Genomic DNA, 17385 nt, shown 5'->3' with positions numbered 1-17385 from the left:
TTTGTGTATAAACACCAACAAGCTCCATTTTCATCACAAAAGTTGGACCTATTGGCCCATTGTCTAGTCAAATGTAGTTAAAGGGACACTAGTCACCAGAACAACTACAGCTTAATGTAGTTGTTCCGGTGCATAAAATCCTTATATGCAGGCATTTTCATGCAAACACTACCTTTTCAGGTAGTGTTTGCCACTAGGGACACCTCCAGTGGCCAGCTGAGGAGTGGCCACTTGGAGGTGCTGCACAGTAGGCAGCAGTGCCGTTCAGTGTCTCCACACTCGGCATGGGGATGCTGAATTTTTCCTCATAGGGATGCATTGATTCAATGCATGTCTGAGTAGGTGCTGTGTAGGCCACCATTTTGGCCCCTTGCTGATATTTAGCCAATCTAGTTGCTTTCCCCATGGGAAAGCATTGGATTGGCTAAAAATCGGCAATTCTAATGTCACCAAGGGGGTGGGGCCAGTGCTGGCAGACCTGCACAGTGCTGGAAACAAGGTGTTTTTCATGCTTTTGAGGGGGTTAAGTGGGGAGCAAGCAACAAAATGGTGGGTTTAGCATTATAGGGTCAGGAATAAGTTTGTGTTCCTGACCTTATAGTGTTCCTTTAAAAAAGCGCTTTTCCTATGGTTTTTATAGAAAAGAGCACTGTAAAGATGAGTAAACATTGTGGATAGCTGCTTATGCTATGGATAGGCAATCTGTAAAATATTGTGCTAGATACTAGCTGTTGCTGCTTATTTTTGAACCTCCGACCCATTAGCTGGATATATTCAGCTCTGCCAACTCCCTAACTCTTTACATCTATATTTTGTTGGAAAAATTATTTAAACCTGTAGTAGTATCCGACTGTTGCAGGTTCATATTAATTGTATAATACACAATATCCATAGGTAGTTAATGCTGGCATTACTACTATTGTAGCAATAGGTGAAAATAGTTCCTCGGCAGGGCAGATGCCCATGCACTCTAGAATAAAGGGCATTGCCCACTGGGTTATTTACTTGAGTGAGGATGAAAAGTGAATTTCAAATGTAGTAGCCAAAGTGAAAGCATAGCTGATTTAGATAATTTTTTCTAGTTAAGCCATTCTGGCCTTACATTTGAAATTCAATTTGAATTTACTTGTTTCTCACTTTAGTGAATATCTCTGTCAACACCTGATAGTTGGAAATTATGCAGCTGCAGATTTATAATTGTTTTGTTCGTTATGACTTTTACAAATAAAGCAGACTGTACATAAGATTAGGGTAGAAAAGCACTTACCTTTTCTCAAAAGTGTGTGTGTGTACAGATTTTAATGGATCGGAAACAAGTAGACAAAGGTGGTCAGAGTGCTTACTCTAATTCTTGGTATGCTCAGAGCATATTGATTGAATACATTTAATTTGCTCAGGACTCCTACTCCTGCAATTAATGCAGCCATTGAATGTTCAAAAAAAAAAAAAAAAAGCCCATGTTCTTGGTGATCTCATTCAAGTGTATAGTGGATGTCAACGAAAAATAAAATTTGTGTTCTGTGATAGAGTTCTCTACCACTTGCAGCTTGTTAAAGCAGAATGCAAGACCTTTCCATGGGGACCTACAACAGAAGCAACAGTCATCTTGAAAAGATTTAACCCGTTAAAGGTTCGTATGGCAAACTATTCAGATTCTTATGTGCCAAAGGAGAACAATGCTTGTGTTTATTGTTCAGGGTGTACATGCAGCGCGGGGCGAACAGAGAACTTCTATGAATCCAGAGAAAGTTCTTGTCAGCACAAGGTGGAACAAAGCACAAGAATCAAATTCAGATGTTTAGTCATCCAGTGCTGATGTGATAAATTCATATGAGCCTGTTATAACTGATGTGGTCAAACATTTCAAAAGTTTATGCCAATTTGCTAATTGGCGAGAAGGGAGCACTAACTGCCCTGGATTCAGTGTTGGCTGGTATATCTGGAGCTACCTCCATCATGCAACATTCTTTCCTCCAAGTGTGAGCAGGCACTAAATGCTCTGTTGAGATGTAATAAGGAACAATTGAGTGGGGATTGATAGAATAAAAAAAAAATGTGTATGTAAGGATTACTTGTGCTTTAACGTTCTCTCTCTCCAGACTTTGCATAAAAACAAATCTAAATCCACCTTCCTCCAGAATCTCTTCTGGCCTGAATTTTTGTTGTTACATCTGTTGTGTTTTTTGTCCACTGCCACCAAAGCCTCTATTCCTGTGTCTAGTCCATGTTAAAGGGACACTATAGTCACCCAAACAACTACAGCTTATTGAATTTGTTCTGGTGAGTAGAATCATTACCATCAGGCCTTTTTCTGTAAACACTGTCTTTTCAGAGTAAATGCAGTGTTTACATTACAGCCTAGTGATAACTTCACTGGCCACTCCTCAGATGTCTGTTAGAGATCCTTCCTGGGTCATGGCTCCCTAAAATGCATCCAAACATTCAGTATCTCCTCCCTCTGCATGCATACACTGAACTTTCCTCATAGAGATTAATTGATTTAAATCATCTCTATGAAGAGATGCTGATTGGCCAGGGTTGTTTTTGAATCATGCTGGCTCTGCCCCTGATCTGCCTCCTTGTCAGTCTCAGCCAATCCAATAGGGAAGCAGTGTAATTGGATCAGACTACCACTTCTGATGATGTCAGCAGACTGCTTGTTTTTTTTTTTTTGTTTTTTTTTAAGGCAAACAGCATGCAGAGTTACAGCTTTTGGCTTGAATACAGTAAGAGTTTGCTATATCTATGGAGGCATGAGGGGCCTAGGGGGGCAATATGGGGTTTTTAACACAGTAGGGTCAGGAATACATGTTTGTGTTCCTGACTCTATAGTGATACTTTAATGCGATGTAAAAATAAAAAACCTTAATAAAAATGTTTAATTTAAAATAAAATAAGGTTTGTTAGGAATTCAAAGTGAATTTCATAATTCGGGCCAAGGTATCTAAATGCTATGCTTTCAATTTGGATACCTTGGCCGTAACCCCTTAAGGACACATGACATGTGTTTCATGTCATGATTCCCTTTTATTCCAGACGTTTGGTCCTTAAGGGGTACTTTAAAATGTAAATGCTGCATTTTTAAAGAAATAGAGTTTACATTGCTGCCTAGAAACACATTTAGTGGCAGTCACTCAGACAGCCACTAGCTGTGCTTCCTTTGTCAGTCCCTAGCGCTCAGCATCTCCACACTCTGCATGGAGGCGCTGAATGTTCCCCATAGATTCAATGTATTTCCATGAGGAGATGCTGATTGGCACAGTATGGTGTTTTGCCATGCATGCGCAATAGCCTCCCAATGCTTTTCCATGGAAAACATAAGACTGGCTGAGATCATCAGAATTGATAATCTCGGCCATGGATGAGGGGCCTGCCACAGCAAGACCAGCCTGGTAGAAAAGGTGAGAAATTGGGGCGGGGCTGGGGACCTAAACAGCCACACCAGTACTATATTGTCAAAATACTGGCTTATAGTCATGACACTCTAGTGTTCCTCTTAGTTTGAAATTCATTTTGGATTTACTTGAAATTCCTGACAATTATTACGTAAATAACCCTGAAATAATATCTGTATATTACACAGGTTAATAAAGTACAGAAATCATAGAATTTAAAATAAGAAGCAATTTGACTAAGTGATATTGTAGTCAAGTTCATACATTTAAAACACCTTACTTATATAATCCCACTCCTGTAAAAAATAATTTCATAGCACAAATCCATAAAAGGAAATAGGTTGAACTTGATGGACTGGTCTTTTCTTTTGGCCTATATTATTTACAAGGGAAACACTCCATTGCATCACTACATAGAGCCTTCAGGGGAGCAGAGAGAAACTGCAGGAAGATTGGAGAGGAGCCCTACTAGACGTTAGGGAAAGACCCACTCAGCTCTTCCAAAATGTAGGATTGAAATTAAACTAAAAATAGCAGTGTGTGTGTGTCAGAGTTTGTGTGCCTGTCAGTGAGTATCGGTTTAGGTAACTACCTCCTCTGATCACACGAGAAAGGTGTTTTTACAAACCAGTTGTGTCGCGGCTGGACCCGCCTCCATGGCTGAGATTATCAATGACAAGACAAGCTCACTGACACACACCTGCTCACTAACATGTTCATTACAGACAAGTTGACCGACACACACACACCACTCTGTCATGTTAAGTATTAGAAGCCAACCTGGCACTGGAGGCTGTAGCTGTGGGAGAACTTGGACGTTATCTCCAGGCCTGCTGAGAGTGGGGACAGAGCTTGCACAATCTTCCCTGCATGGTATCTTTCTTGGACCTTAAGCACTTACACTGACTGATTCCCCCAAAATTACTTCCACTCTGTTAGTCACAATTCACTGTTTGGTGTATAAATCCTTATGTACACTTCAATTTAACAAACAATTCAACTGCTATTGTAGCAGGCAACGAACAGTAAAAAAATTTTTAAGGCAAGCATTCAAAACATGCTCAGTCCACTCAGTGTGCACTATAACAGACAGCAGATGCTCTTCACCCTGCATAAAATACAGTGATCGCAAAGCCCATTGCAGAATGGAAATGTGTCTAATGCAGATTACAGGAGGATCCTCACAAAACAGCTATATCAATGAAACATTACTTAGAAATTTTGAATTTAAAAAAAAAAAATAAACAAAATACCATCTTGCTTTAAAAAGGAACACATCCTATAGTGTTAAAACCATATTGCCCCCTGGCCTAACCAGATCTAGTAAAAGCTTTACTCCAGTCTGCTGTTGGCTCTACTCTTGATCTGCCTGCTTGGCTGACATGATCAAAGCCAATCACAATGCTTTCCCATTCAATTGGCTGAGTGTCAAGGAGGCAGATCAGGGGCAGAGCCAGCACAAGCTAAACACAGCCCTGGGCAATCAGCACCTCCTCACAGAGATGCATCTCTGTAAGGAAAGTGCAGTGCCTCAATGCCCCAGGAAGCACCTCTGGTAGCCATCTAAGGAGTGGCCACTGGAAGAGTCCCTAGGCTGTAATGTAAATACTGCATTTGCCCTGAAAAAAGTGTTTACTGCAAAAAGCTTGAAGGGAATTATTATACTCACAAGAGCAAATACAATAAGCTGTAGTTTTTATAGTGTCACTTTAAAAATACAGATGCATTACAGCTTAAATGTATTTATAAAAAGTAAATAGTTTATATTTGTTGAAAGATTACAGTTAAAACACATACATTGATTGTATAGTCACCAAGGAATTATATCGATGGGAACAATATAAGACAAGTATAGGAAAGATGGATTTGTACATATCTTTATGTAATGTCAGAGAGGATGCATCAGAAGATAAAGCATTCTTTAATATGCGGGTGAAATCAAAACAAATTATTAGTGATGTCTTTTTTTTGGGTATGTACAATCCCCAATTTCAAGATACAGAATTACATGACTAGGTACAAGTATTTCACTGAGGGAGACACTATACATTGTTTTAATAAAAACATCTAAAATGTAAAAAAGCACTTTAGTGCTAATGTGACTTTAGTTCTAATGTAGAATGGAAATACAGAATGTTACATTACAAAACATAAATATAAAGTTCAAATGTGTGCTGCCATTTAAAAAGACATTACTCAGCGCCATTTAAAAAAAAAAACAAATAGATATCAGAAATTGTAGTTGCTCATCTTAAGTGTTCCAAGTCAATCAAATGAACAGTTTTGCATATCCCTGTATCGTCAAAAGTATTGCAGTCTTGTGTAAATTTGGGAATGTCCAGTCACATGTACACCGGAATCTAGGAGTTGAATTTGTCACTTAAGATTGCCTCTGAAAAAAAAAAAAAAAAAAAAAAAAAAACAGTATGAAAGACAACTTAGGGGAGGGGGAAACAGACACATTCCAATGCCAAGATTTCTGAAGAAAACATCACTTTCTTCTATATTAAGAGGAACAATAAGTGCTTCCGCAGAAAGAGTACAACCAGTCACAGCATTTTGCCTCGCACATGTGCAATAGCCTCTCAATGCTTTCCTATGGGGATTGGCATTTTTGCAACACTGTTATGGCACTCATATGACCATTGTGTTAGCACAACAGCATCACTCTTTCAGAGAGGGGTTTCACATTACACTCCGCAGGGTTATATACTAAAGTAAGAATTCAAACCGAATTTCAAAGTAAAGGTCAAAATAACCAAACTGGAAACATCTCCAAATCAGTTAAAAGGGATACTTTAGTTCCAGAAATACAGATCTGCAAATGCCGCAGGCATTAAACCTTCCCATAGGAAAACATTGATTCAACCTTTTCCTATGGGAAAAAAAATAAAATAAATAAATCTGACGCTGGAGGTCCTCATGCAAAGCGTGAGGACATCCAGCGTCAGATACTGGACCAAAGGTCAATTTGATACAGGAAGCCCTCTACTGGCTGTCTGGTAGACACCCACTGTGCGCAGACTTTGAACTGCAATGTAAAAATTGCAGTTCTCTGGAACTGCAATATTCCAAATTGCACCACTAGGTGCAAAAGGGACATTGCACCTAGACTACGAAAATGAGCTGAAGCGGGCTGGGTGCCTACAGTGTCCCTTTAAGCCCAGAAAAGCCACGCTTAAAGGAGCAGAGGGACCGTTTCTGTTTAAAATGCATATTGGACACTATGGAGGAGTCTCCCCTACCTCCCTCTCACCCCTGCTACAATTGTAATACAAGCTGATAAAGGTTTAGTTGTTTTAAAATCACCTTTGATCCAGTGCCAAACAAAGCTCCTGGTACTGAATTCTACTCCCAGCACGGTCTAATCACAGGCTTCTGTGATAGGACCAATTGCCGGTTCAGAGCGCTTGTGTGCGGTCTGGACCTGCACAGAGAGTGAGGGAGGCAGAGGAATGAAGTGGAGACGTTAAACGAGGGAAGGTATTTATATAATATAAAAAAAAATAAAAATAAAACTGCAATCGAGGGTGGGAGAGGAGATCTAGCTTCCCCCTTGTAGGTATTATACCTGCAAGTGGAAGATTTTCACATCTCTTGTTAATGTGCAGTGTGTTGCACAGAATTGACCGAATTCTAGGCTGCCGACGTAATGTGTGCTGGGGTGCAACTATCACCCAACCACACAATTAAATATAATTAAGTATGTGCAGTGTTTAAAGCTGAAACACTGCACATACACATACTCCTATCACCATGACCACTTCACTACAGTGGCCATGGTGGTTGGAGTAGCCCTTTATATTTGAAATTCACTTTGAATTCCACTGTAGTAAATAACCCTGCTCTGTGTCTAATGTGATCATATGATTGACACTTCAGTGGCCATCATAAGACAGAGGGAAAGATACTCCAATTTATTTGAAGAGATTTGGGCTTTGTAGTGATTGACAAGTAAATAATTCAATAGGAGTTTAACAAACAAGTAACACCTGTGAAATAAATCTAAATCAATTTCAATATATATTAAAAGCAAAAATGTCCACACATTTTAGTTACATGATCTCACCTGTTTCATGATTTCATCCCGTGTAGTAAAGTGTGGAGCATCTTCCACTTCAATCCCTTCTGCCATGCTGAAAACTTTTTCCAGAAGTTCATCACTATAGCTGGTAAAAGCATAAGATGTTTAAGTAACACTCCACTTCCCAAATACAAAATAAATAAAAGTCACAGTTTAGTAGATATATCCCCAAATGAAAACTTGCATGCATTTAATTATGTATTTTTTCACTAGGGTATATGTATATTACCACAGATAGCTCGGTACTCTACCTTCCAAATGCAAAAATATTGATACTTGCCTGGGTGCAAATCACCACGTTTAAAATATAATAATAGAAAAGAACGATGCACTCACAGATCTTCAAAATAGACATTTTAGTGTTAACAAAATAAATGTACAAACAAAATCAACGTTTCGACCCAATTCGGGTCTTTTTCAAGATCACACTGTGAGCAGGGCCGGCGCTACCTGTAAGGCGACCTAGGCAGCTGCCTAGGGCGCACCTTAGCAGGGGGCGCCGGATCCCTGCTCCCGGAATCACCGGTGCGGCTCCTCACCAGATTTGAGTGACCGGCAGGAGGGAAGCGAAGAGCGCTCCCTCCTGCCGGTCTCTCAATGTAGCGTGGCGGCGCAGAACGCGGGGGGGAACCTCTGTTTCCTGTACCCAGCCGCCGGCGGACTGACAGGAAGTGCTCACTCAGTGGACCACTGGGGATGGGGGAGGAGAAGGACCACGGGATGGGGGAGGAGAAGGACCACTGGAGGGGGGGGGGGGGGATAAGGACCACTGGAGGGGGGGGGGGGGGATAAGGACCACTGCAGGGAGGGGGGGATAAGGACCACTGGAGGGGGGGGGGGATAAGGACCACTGGAGGGGGGGGGGGGGATAAGGACCACTGGAGGGGGGGGGGGATAAGGACCACTGGAGGGGGGGGGGATAAGGACCACTGGAGGGGGGGGGATAAGGACCACTGGAGGGGGGGGGGATAAGGACCACTGGAGGGGGGGGGGGGGATAAGGACCACTGGAGGGGGGGGGGGGATAAGGACCACTGGAGGGGGGGGGGGGATAAGGACCACTGGAGGGGGGGGGGGATAAGGACCACTGGAGGGGGGGGGGGATAAGGACCACTGGAGGGGGGGGGGGATAAGGACCACTGGAGGGGGGGGGGGATAAGGACCACTGGAGGGGGGGGAGGATAAGGACCACTGGAGGGGGGGGGGATAAGGACCACTGGAGGGGAGGGGGAGGATAAGGACCACTGGAGGGGAGGGGGAGGATAAGGACCACTGGAGGGGAGGGGGAGGATAAGGACCACTGGAGGGGAGGGGGAGGATAAGGACCACTGGAGGGGAGGGGGAGGATAAGGACCACTGGAGGGGAGGGGGAGGATAAGGACCACTGGAGGGGAGGGGGAGGATAAGGACCACTGGAGGGGAGGGGGAGGATAAGGACCACTGGAGGGGAGGGGGAGGATAAGGACCACTGGAGGGGAGGGGGAGGATAAGGACCACTGGAGGGGAGGGGGAGGATAAGGACCACTGGAGGGGAGGGGGAGGATAAGGACCACTGGAGGGGAGGGGGAGGATAAGGACCACTGGAGGGGAGGGGGAGGATAAGGACCACTGGAGGGGAGGGGGAGGATAAGGACCACTGGAGGGGAGGGGGAGGATAAGGACCACTGGAGGGGAGGGGGAGGATAAGGACCACTGGAGGGGAGGGGGAGGATAAGGACCACTGGAGGGGAGGGGGAGGATAAGGACCACTGGAGGGGAGGGGGAGGATAAGGACCACTGGAGGGGAGGGGGAGGATAAGGACCACTGGAGGGGAGGGGGAGGATAAGGACCACTGGAGGGGAGGGGGAGGATAAGGACCACTGGAGGGGAGGGGGAGGATAAGGACCACTGGAGGGGAGGGGGAGGATAAGGACCACTGGAGGGGAGGGGGAGGATAAGGACCACTGGAGGGGAGGGGGAGGATAAGGACCACTGGAGGGGAGGGGGAGGATAAGGACCACTGGAGGGGAGGGGGAGGATAAGGACCACTGGAGGGGAGGGGGAGGATAAGGACCACTGGAGGGGAGGGGGAGGATAAGGACCACTGGAGGGGAGGGGGAGGATAAGGACCACTGGAGGGGAGGGGGAGGATAAGGACCACTGGAGGGGAGGGGGAGGATAAGGACCACTGGAGGGGAGGGGGAGGATAAGGACCACTGGAGGGGAGGGGGAGGATAAGGACCACTGGAGGGGAGGGGGAGGATAAGGACCACTGGAGGGGAGGGGGAGGATAAGGACCACTGGAGGGGAGGGGGAGGATAAGGACCACTGGAGGGGAGGGGGAGGATAAGGACCACTGGAGGGGAGGGGGAGGATAAGGACCACTGGAGGGGAGGGGGAGGATAAGGACCACTGGAGGGGAGGGGGAGGATAAGGACCACTGGAGGGGAGGGGGAGGATAAGGACCACTGGAGGGGAGGGGGAGGATAAGGACCACTGGAGGGGAGGGGGAGGATAAGGACCACTGGAGGGGAGGGGGAGGATAAGGACCACTGGAGGGGAGGGGGAGGATAAGGACCACTGGAGGGGAGGGGGAGGATAAGGACCACTGGAGGGGAGGGGGAGGATAAGGACCACTGGAGGGGAGGGGGAGGATAAGGACCACTGGAGGGGAGGGGGAGGATAAGGACCACTGGAGGGGAGGGGGAGGATAAGGACCACTGGAGGGGAGGGGGAGGATAAGGACCACTGGAGGGGAGGGGGAGGATAAGGACCACTGGAGGGGAGGGGGAGGATAAGGACCACTGGAGGGGAGGGGGAGGATAAGGACCACTGGAGGGGAGGGGGAGGATAAGGACCACTGGAGGGGAGGGGGAGGATAAGGACCACTGGAGGGGAGGGGGAGGATAAGGACCACTGGAGGGGAGGGGGAGGATAAGGACCACTGGAGGGGAGGGGGAGGATAAGGACCACTGGAGGGGAGGGGGAGGATAAGGACCACTGGAGGGGAGGGGGAGGATAAGGACCACTGGAGGGGAGGGGGAGGATAAGGACCACTGGAGGGGAGGGGGAGGATAAGGACCACTGGAGGGGAGGGGGAGGATAAGGACCACTGGAGGGGAGGGGGAGGATAAGGACCACTGGAGGGGAGGGGGAGGATAAGGACCACTGGAGGGGAGGGGGAGGATAAGGACCACTGGAGGGGAGGGGGAGGATAAGGACCACTGGAGGGGAGGGGGAGGATAAGGACCACTGGAGGGGAGGGGGAGGATAAGGACCACTGGAGGGGAGGGGGAGGATAAGGACCACTGGAGGGGAGGGGGAGGATAAGGACCACTGGAGGGGAGGGGGAGGATAAGGACCACTGGAGGGGAGGGGGAGGATAAGGACCACTGGAGGGGAGGGGGAGGATAAGGACCACTGGAGGGGAGGGGGAGGATAAGGACCACTGGAGGGGAGGGGGAGGATAAGGACCACTGGAGGGGAGGGGGAGGATAAGGACCACTGGAGGGGAGGGGGAGGATAAGGACCACTGGAGGGGAGGGGGAGGATAAGGACCACTGGAGGGGAGGGGGAGGATAAGGACCACTGGAGGGGAGGGGGAGGATAAGGACCACTGGAGGGGAGGGGGAGGATAAGGACCACTGGAGGGGAGGGGGAGGATAAGGACCACTGGAGGGGAGGGGGAGGATAAGGACCACTGGAGGGGAGGGGGAGGATAAGGACCACTGGAGGGGAGGGGGAGGATAAGGACCACTGGAGGGGAGGGGGAGGATAAGGACCACTGGAGGGGAGGGGGAGGATAAGGACCACTGGAGGGGAGGGGGAGGATAAGGACCACTGGAGGGGAGGGGGAGGATAAGGACCACTGGAGGGGAGGGGGAGGATAAGGACCACTGGAGGGGAGGGGGAGGATAAGGACCACTGGAGGGGAGGGGGAGGATAAGGACCACTGGAGGGGAGGGGGAGGATAAGGACCACTGGAGGGGAGGGGGAGGATAAGGACCACTGGAGGGGAGGGGGAGGATAAGGACCACTGGAGGGGAGGGGGAGGATAAGGACCACTGGAGGGGAGGGGGAGGATAAGGACCACTGGAGGGGAGGGGGAGGATAAGGACCACTGGAGGGGAGGGGGAGGATAAGGACCACTGGAGGGGAGGGGGAGGATAAGGACCACTGGAGGGGAGGGGGAGGATAAGGACCACTGGAGGGGAGGGGGAGGATAAGGACCACTGGAGGGGAGGGGGAGGATAAGGACCACTGGAGGGGAGGGGGAGGATAAGGACCACTGGAGGGGAGGGGGAGGATAAGGACCACTGGAGGGGAGGGGGAGGATAAGGACCACTGGAGGGGAGGGGGAGGATAAGGACCACTGGAGGGGAGGGGGAGGATAAGGACCACTGGAGGGGAGGGGGAGGATAAGGACCACTGGAGGGGAGGGGGAGGATAAGGACCACTGGAGGGGAGGGGGAGGATAAGGACCACTGGAGGGGAGGGGGAGGATAAGGACCACTGGAGGGGAGGGGGAGGATAAGGACCACTGGAGGGGAGGGGGAGGATAAGGACCACTGGAGGGGAGGGGGAGGATAAGGACCACTGGAGGGGAGGGGGAGGATAAGGACCACTGGAGGGGAGGGGGAGGATAAGGACCACTGGAGGGGAGGGGGAGGATAAGGACCACTGGAGGGGAGGGGGAGGATAAGGACCACTGGAGGGGAGGGGGAGGATAAGGACCACTGGAGGGGAGGGGGAGGATAAGGACCACTGGAGGGGAGGGGGAGGATAAGGACCACTGGAGGGGAGGGGGAGGATAAGGACCACTGGAGGGGAGGGGGAGGATAAGGACCACTGGAGGGGAGGGGGAGGATAAGGACCACTGGAGGGGAGGGGGAGGATAAGGACCACTGGAGGGGAGGGGGAGGATAAGGACCACTGGAGGGGAGGGGGAGGATAAGGACCACTGGAGGGGAGGGGGAGGATAAGGACCACTGGAGGGGAGGGGGAGGATAAGGACCACTGGAGGGGAGGGGGAGGATAAGGACCACTGGAGGGGAGGGGGAGGATAAGGACCACTGGAGGGGAGGGGGAGGATAAGGACCACTGGAGGGGAGGGGGAGGATAAGGACCACTGGAGGGGAGGGGGAGGATAAGGACCACTGGAGGGGAGGGGGAGGATAAGGACCACTGGAGGGGAGGGGGAGGATAAGGACCACTGGAGGGGAGGGGGAGGATAAGGACCACTGGAGGGGAGGGGGAGGATAAGGACCACTGGAGGGGAGGGGGAGGATAAGGACCACTGGAGGGGAGGGGGAGGATAAGGACCACTGGAGGGGAGGGGGAGGATAAGGACCACTGGAGGGGAGGGGGAGGATAAGGACCACTGGAGGGGAGGGGGAGGATAAGGACCACTGGAGGGGAGGGGGAGGATAAGGACCACTGGAGGGGAGGGGGAGGATAAGGACCACTGGAGGGGAGGGGGAGGATAAGGACCACTGGAGGGGAGGGGGAGGATAAGGACCACTGGAGGGGAGGGGGAGGATAAGGACCACTGGAGGGGAGGGGGAGGATAAGGACCACTGGAGGGGAGGGGGAGGATAAGGACCACTGGAGGGGAGGGGGAGGATAAGGACCACTGGAGGGGAGGGGGAGGATAAGGACCACTGGAGAGGGGGAGGATAAGGACCACTGGAGAGGGGGAGGATAAGGACCACTGGAGAGGGGGAGGATAAGGACCACTGGAGAGGGGGAGGATAAGGACCACTGGAGAGGGGGAGGATAAGGACCACTGGAGAGGGGGAGGATAAGGACCACTGGAGAGGGGGAGGATAAGGACCACTGGAGAGGGGGAGGATAAGGACCACTGGAGAGGGGGAGGATAAGGACCACTGGAGAGGGGGAGGATAAGGACCACTGGAGAGGGGGAGGATAAGGACCACTGGAGAGGGGGAGGATAAGGACCACTGGAGAGGGGGAGGATAAGGACCACTGGAGAGGGGGAGGATAAGGACCACTGGAGAGGGGGAGGATAAGGACCACTGGAGAGGGGGAGGATAAGGACCACTGGAGAGGGGGAGGATAAGGACCACTGGAGAGGGGGAGGATAAGGACCACTGGAGAGGGGGAGGATAAGGACCACTGGAGAGGGGGAGGATAAGGACCACTGGAGAGGGGGAGGATAAGGACCACTGGAGAGGGGGAGGATAAGGACCACTGGAGAGGGGGAGGATAAGGACCACTAGGGGGGAGGGGGGGTGGGAAGTAAGGACCACTAGGGGGGAGGGGGAAGATAGGACCACTGGAGGAGGGGGTGTAAGGTCCACTAAGGGTTTTGGCAGAGCGAGACACACAAACACTTATTCTCTTACACACAGTAACAAAATGCATATCTTACACACTCAATGCACCCCTTACAGACACACAATGCATTCAATTACATACACAGAAACACACCTTGCATCCCTTACACACACACACACACACACAATGCATCCACTATACACACACTACATCTCTTACACATATTGGTATCCCTATACACTACATTCTATAAGAACACACACATTACATCCTCTACAATAACACATCCCCTACACACAAACACTCAACTCCCTGTGAGAGAACTCATGGATGGGCCATGTAGGTGGATTAATGGGTGGGCATTGTAGGCATACTCACAGTCAAGCTCTGGGGGCCCAGACCTTGAGCTGTGTAAGGGTCCCCAAAAAATGGAGCTGCTTCCTGTTCGTTAATTGTTGTGAAAACAGTCTCCAGAGAGCCTCTTCTACACCAGACCTGTGGAGCCAGACTGAGCCCATCATCAGCCTCTTGTCCTCATCTAGTGGCAAGTAGGAAATCCAATATATTAGTGGCACTAATTTCTAATTTACCTCACATTAAATGGATACTATAGTCACCAGAAGCACTACAGCATAATGTAGTGGTTCTGGTGTCTGTAGCCTGTGCCTGTAGGCTTTTTAATGTAAGCACACTGTCTTTTCAGATAAAAGACACTTTGTGCAGACTGGCAGAGCATATGGGCGGGGCATTGTGATGTCACATGGTGGGCAGGACATATGGAGGGCGGCAAATTGTTTTTTGCCTAGGGCGGCAAAAATCCTTGCACCGGCCCTGACTGCGAGTGACAAAACAATGTATTTATAAGAAAACTTACCCATTAAATGTTTTGACAGCCCACCGACTGATTGCACCAGTAAGTGATGAACATGACGTGCATCTTACTTGCGTGTGCGTGGTTGCTATGAGATACATTGCCGTCCGAGATTACCATAGAAACTGGGCAATACAAAGGCAAATGTAATCCATCACCAGTAGAACATGGAGGAAAGGATTCAGAGAGTAAATTTGTCCTATACACGGAATGCCATATAAGAAATATAGTCAAGAGAAATCAAAAAGACGTGAATACAAGTGAGTTTCTATGGTAATCTTGGACAGCAATGTATCTCATAGCAACCACGCATGCACGTCACACATTCATCACTTACGGGTGCAATCAGTCGGTGGGCTGTCATAACACTTGATGGGTACGTTTTCTTATTAAACCATTGTTTTGTCACTTGCAGTATGATCTTGAAAAAGACCCGAATTGGGTTGAAACGATTTGTTTGTACATAGCATTAATGATTTTAAACACTAAAATTTATATTTTGAAGATCTGTGAGCGTATGTATACATCACAAAAAGGGGGGCTACACTCACCTGAACATGCATAAATGGGTTGCTGCTATACAATACACAAGATCCAGTGCACTCTCCTATGCACTAAACAGCAACTTCAATGTTGACAGAATGTATTAGTTTTTTTAAAAACACCTAATCTAGGGGGTTTAGTTACATTATATGATCATACATTGCATACGCCTGCTACAACGAAGTTGCTGTTTAGTGGATAGGTGAGTGCGCTGGATCTTGTGTTATAGATATACACAGCTTGCAAAAACTGCAGTTCTCTTGTCTGCTGCCTTTGCAAGCCCTCCCTTCTAACACCACCCAGACTTTATGTAACTGTCCAATCACAGACTTCCAAATGCCGTTCAATGAGAAGTCTTAGCAAGGCAGGTGCTCTGAAGAATTGCTTCCTCTTGAGTTCATTGCAAATAAGCTACCAAACCAGGAGGTAACAGGACCGGTTGTCCACTTAAAAGGCAAGTGGGGGTTTAGCCAGTATTAATATATATATATATATATATTTTTTTTTTTTTTTTTTTTAAAGGGTCAATTTCTATTGAAATGTGCACTTTTTCTGAAATTATTATTTTTTTAAATAGGACACTATTCACACAATATTTTTTGTGGGGGAAAAAAAAAAAAATCATTCCCATTCTGTAAACAGACAGGAAGCTGCTGCTCCTCCTCATGCAACTTGCTGCGCATGTGCTGTAGGTCCCCAACAAGTCTATGAGATGCAATGGATTACCCAGGAAATAATTACTAGTGAACATCTCCAGTTAGTTGGAACACAGCTATAACAAAAATACCTCACTAAATTAGTGAGCATAGCTCTTTTTGGGGGAATGTAGACTATTGTAGAGGTTCCTTAAATGTAAATCAACATTAATTTAAAATTACCGTGTTTCATTATATTTCAACCTGTAACACATTTTAACGTAATGGCTAATTTATGGTGAATGCGTTTAAGAATACGTTTCAAACGAATCACTGAACATAAAATCTAAAGCTCCACGAGGTAGTTTAGATATCGATTATTATGCGAAATATGTAATTGGTATGTACAAAAATAACTAGTAACAATTTTCGATGCATAGCATGCATTTACCGGCAGCCCATGAATATATGGTTAGCCCAAACCATGGACAGAGCCAGCAGATGGTCCACTTCACTCTCTTCCGGAAACTGCTCCAAGTTTTTTAAGATAAACTCTCCACGGGCCTTCCACTGCTTGTCGCTCTCAGAAAAACTCTGGAACTGCCGAATAGACTCTGCCGCCATCTTCAGCTTGTAAGGAAGATATCGCTCCGGAACAGCTGTGGAATGCTTCCGGTCTCAGCACTCTATGGTCACGGAAGAGGCGCTCCTGAGAAGAAAAGTCATCCACGCTATTACTATGGTAGACACGTGGGTCCCATTGCTTCCGCGTTGTATCCATCTGGCGTCGTACGTTCTAGAACTGGAACGCGTGTCGCCAGCTGCGGCGGCCATCTTGCGAAGGCGACCAAGTCAGCTGCAAGTTTATGAGAAGCTGGCGTTATAGGGCACCTTTTTCATTTTAATCTAGTATACTTGATATATCGATTAAAAAAAATTCTCATTGGATGCCGTTTATATAGAGGCATAACGTAATGCATTGGTATCTCCCTAATAAAAGTGTTTTGTTTTTTGAAATTACATATTATCCCATTGTAATGTAGAAGGCGATTTGTACATAGCGCTCACTGCTATACTCTTACCCAGAATCAGTAAAAAAAACAAACAAAAAAAACAACAGCGTGTTCACCACTATTTTTTTAAATACATGCAGAGCATGCATTAACAATGTGGGGAAAATGGATAGTTTGCAATAAAGAGACATGATGGCTGCTTAGAGTCTAAAGCATTGCGTGAGATTAAAGGGGAAATGTATATTTTACTTAAAACTTTAAAAACCACACGTAACTCGTGTTATTTTTTTTCATATGTTGCTCCATTGTCTTTTAAATGTTTTTCAAAGATTTAACAAATAACATTCAACTAATCTCCAAGTGTGGTGGAATCTCGGTAAAAATAAATTTAGTAGGCCGAGATTACCACGTGGCATGTGTACGTGCATATGCTGACGTATCGATCAGTTGGTTGCACGAGGCAAGATACGATCAGTAGTGTACGGAGCATGTGCAAGAATACAGGATGTAGTATTCCCCTCCTCCATTGTGCTGGACAGGCCATGCGGTCAAGCAGGAAGTTAATTCT

At 47.9% G+C, this 17385-nt stretch overlaps 1 protein-coding gene across 1 annotated transcript; it reads right to left on the bottom strand.

Annotated features, from left to right (window-relative positions):
- Positions 1 to 5179: 5179 nt before the first annotated feature.
- CDKN2AIPNL (CDKN2A interacting protein N-terminal like) lies at positions 5180 to 16490 on the bottom strand. Its single transcript, XM_063445271.1, has 3 exons — positions 16256 to 16490; positions 7465 to 7564; positions 5180 to 5787 (listed from the first exon to the last, which is right to left on the bottom strand). The coding sequence occupies exons 1-3, from the start codon at positions 16426 to 16428 to the stop codon at positions 5776 to 5778; spliced, it is 285 nt and encodes a 94-aa protein (XP_063301341.1). The 5' UTR covers positions 16429 to 16490; the 3' UTR covers positions 5180 to 5775.
- Between the last annotated feature and the right edge of the window lie 895 nt (positions 16491 to 17385).

This window comes from Pelobates fuscus, chromosome 3, assembly GCF_036172605.1.
Source record: "Pelobates fuscus isolate aPelFus1 chromosome 3, aPelFus1.pri, whole genome shotgun sequence".
NCBI classification, from domain to species: domain Eukaryota; kingdom Metazoa; phylum Chordata; class Amphibia; order Anura; family Pelobatidae; genus Pelobates; species Pelobates fuscus.
The sequence above is the reverse complement of the archived record's forward strand: the minus strand, read 5'-3'. Positions and strand labels throughout refer to the sequence as shown.

Bases quoted from the DNA above. Each gene is read 5' to 3' on its own strand.
- CDKN2AIPNL (XM_063445271.1), bottom strand. From the start codon at position 16,428: ATGGCGGCAGAGTCTATTCGGCAGTTCCAGAGTTTTTCTGAGAGCGAC. The intron at 7,565-16,255 runs GTAAATGCATGC...TGCTTTTACCAG, and splicing joins CATATATTCATGGGCTGCCG to CTATAGTGATGAACTTCTGG.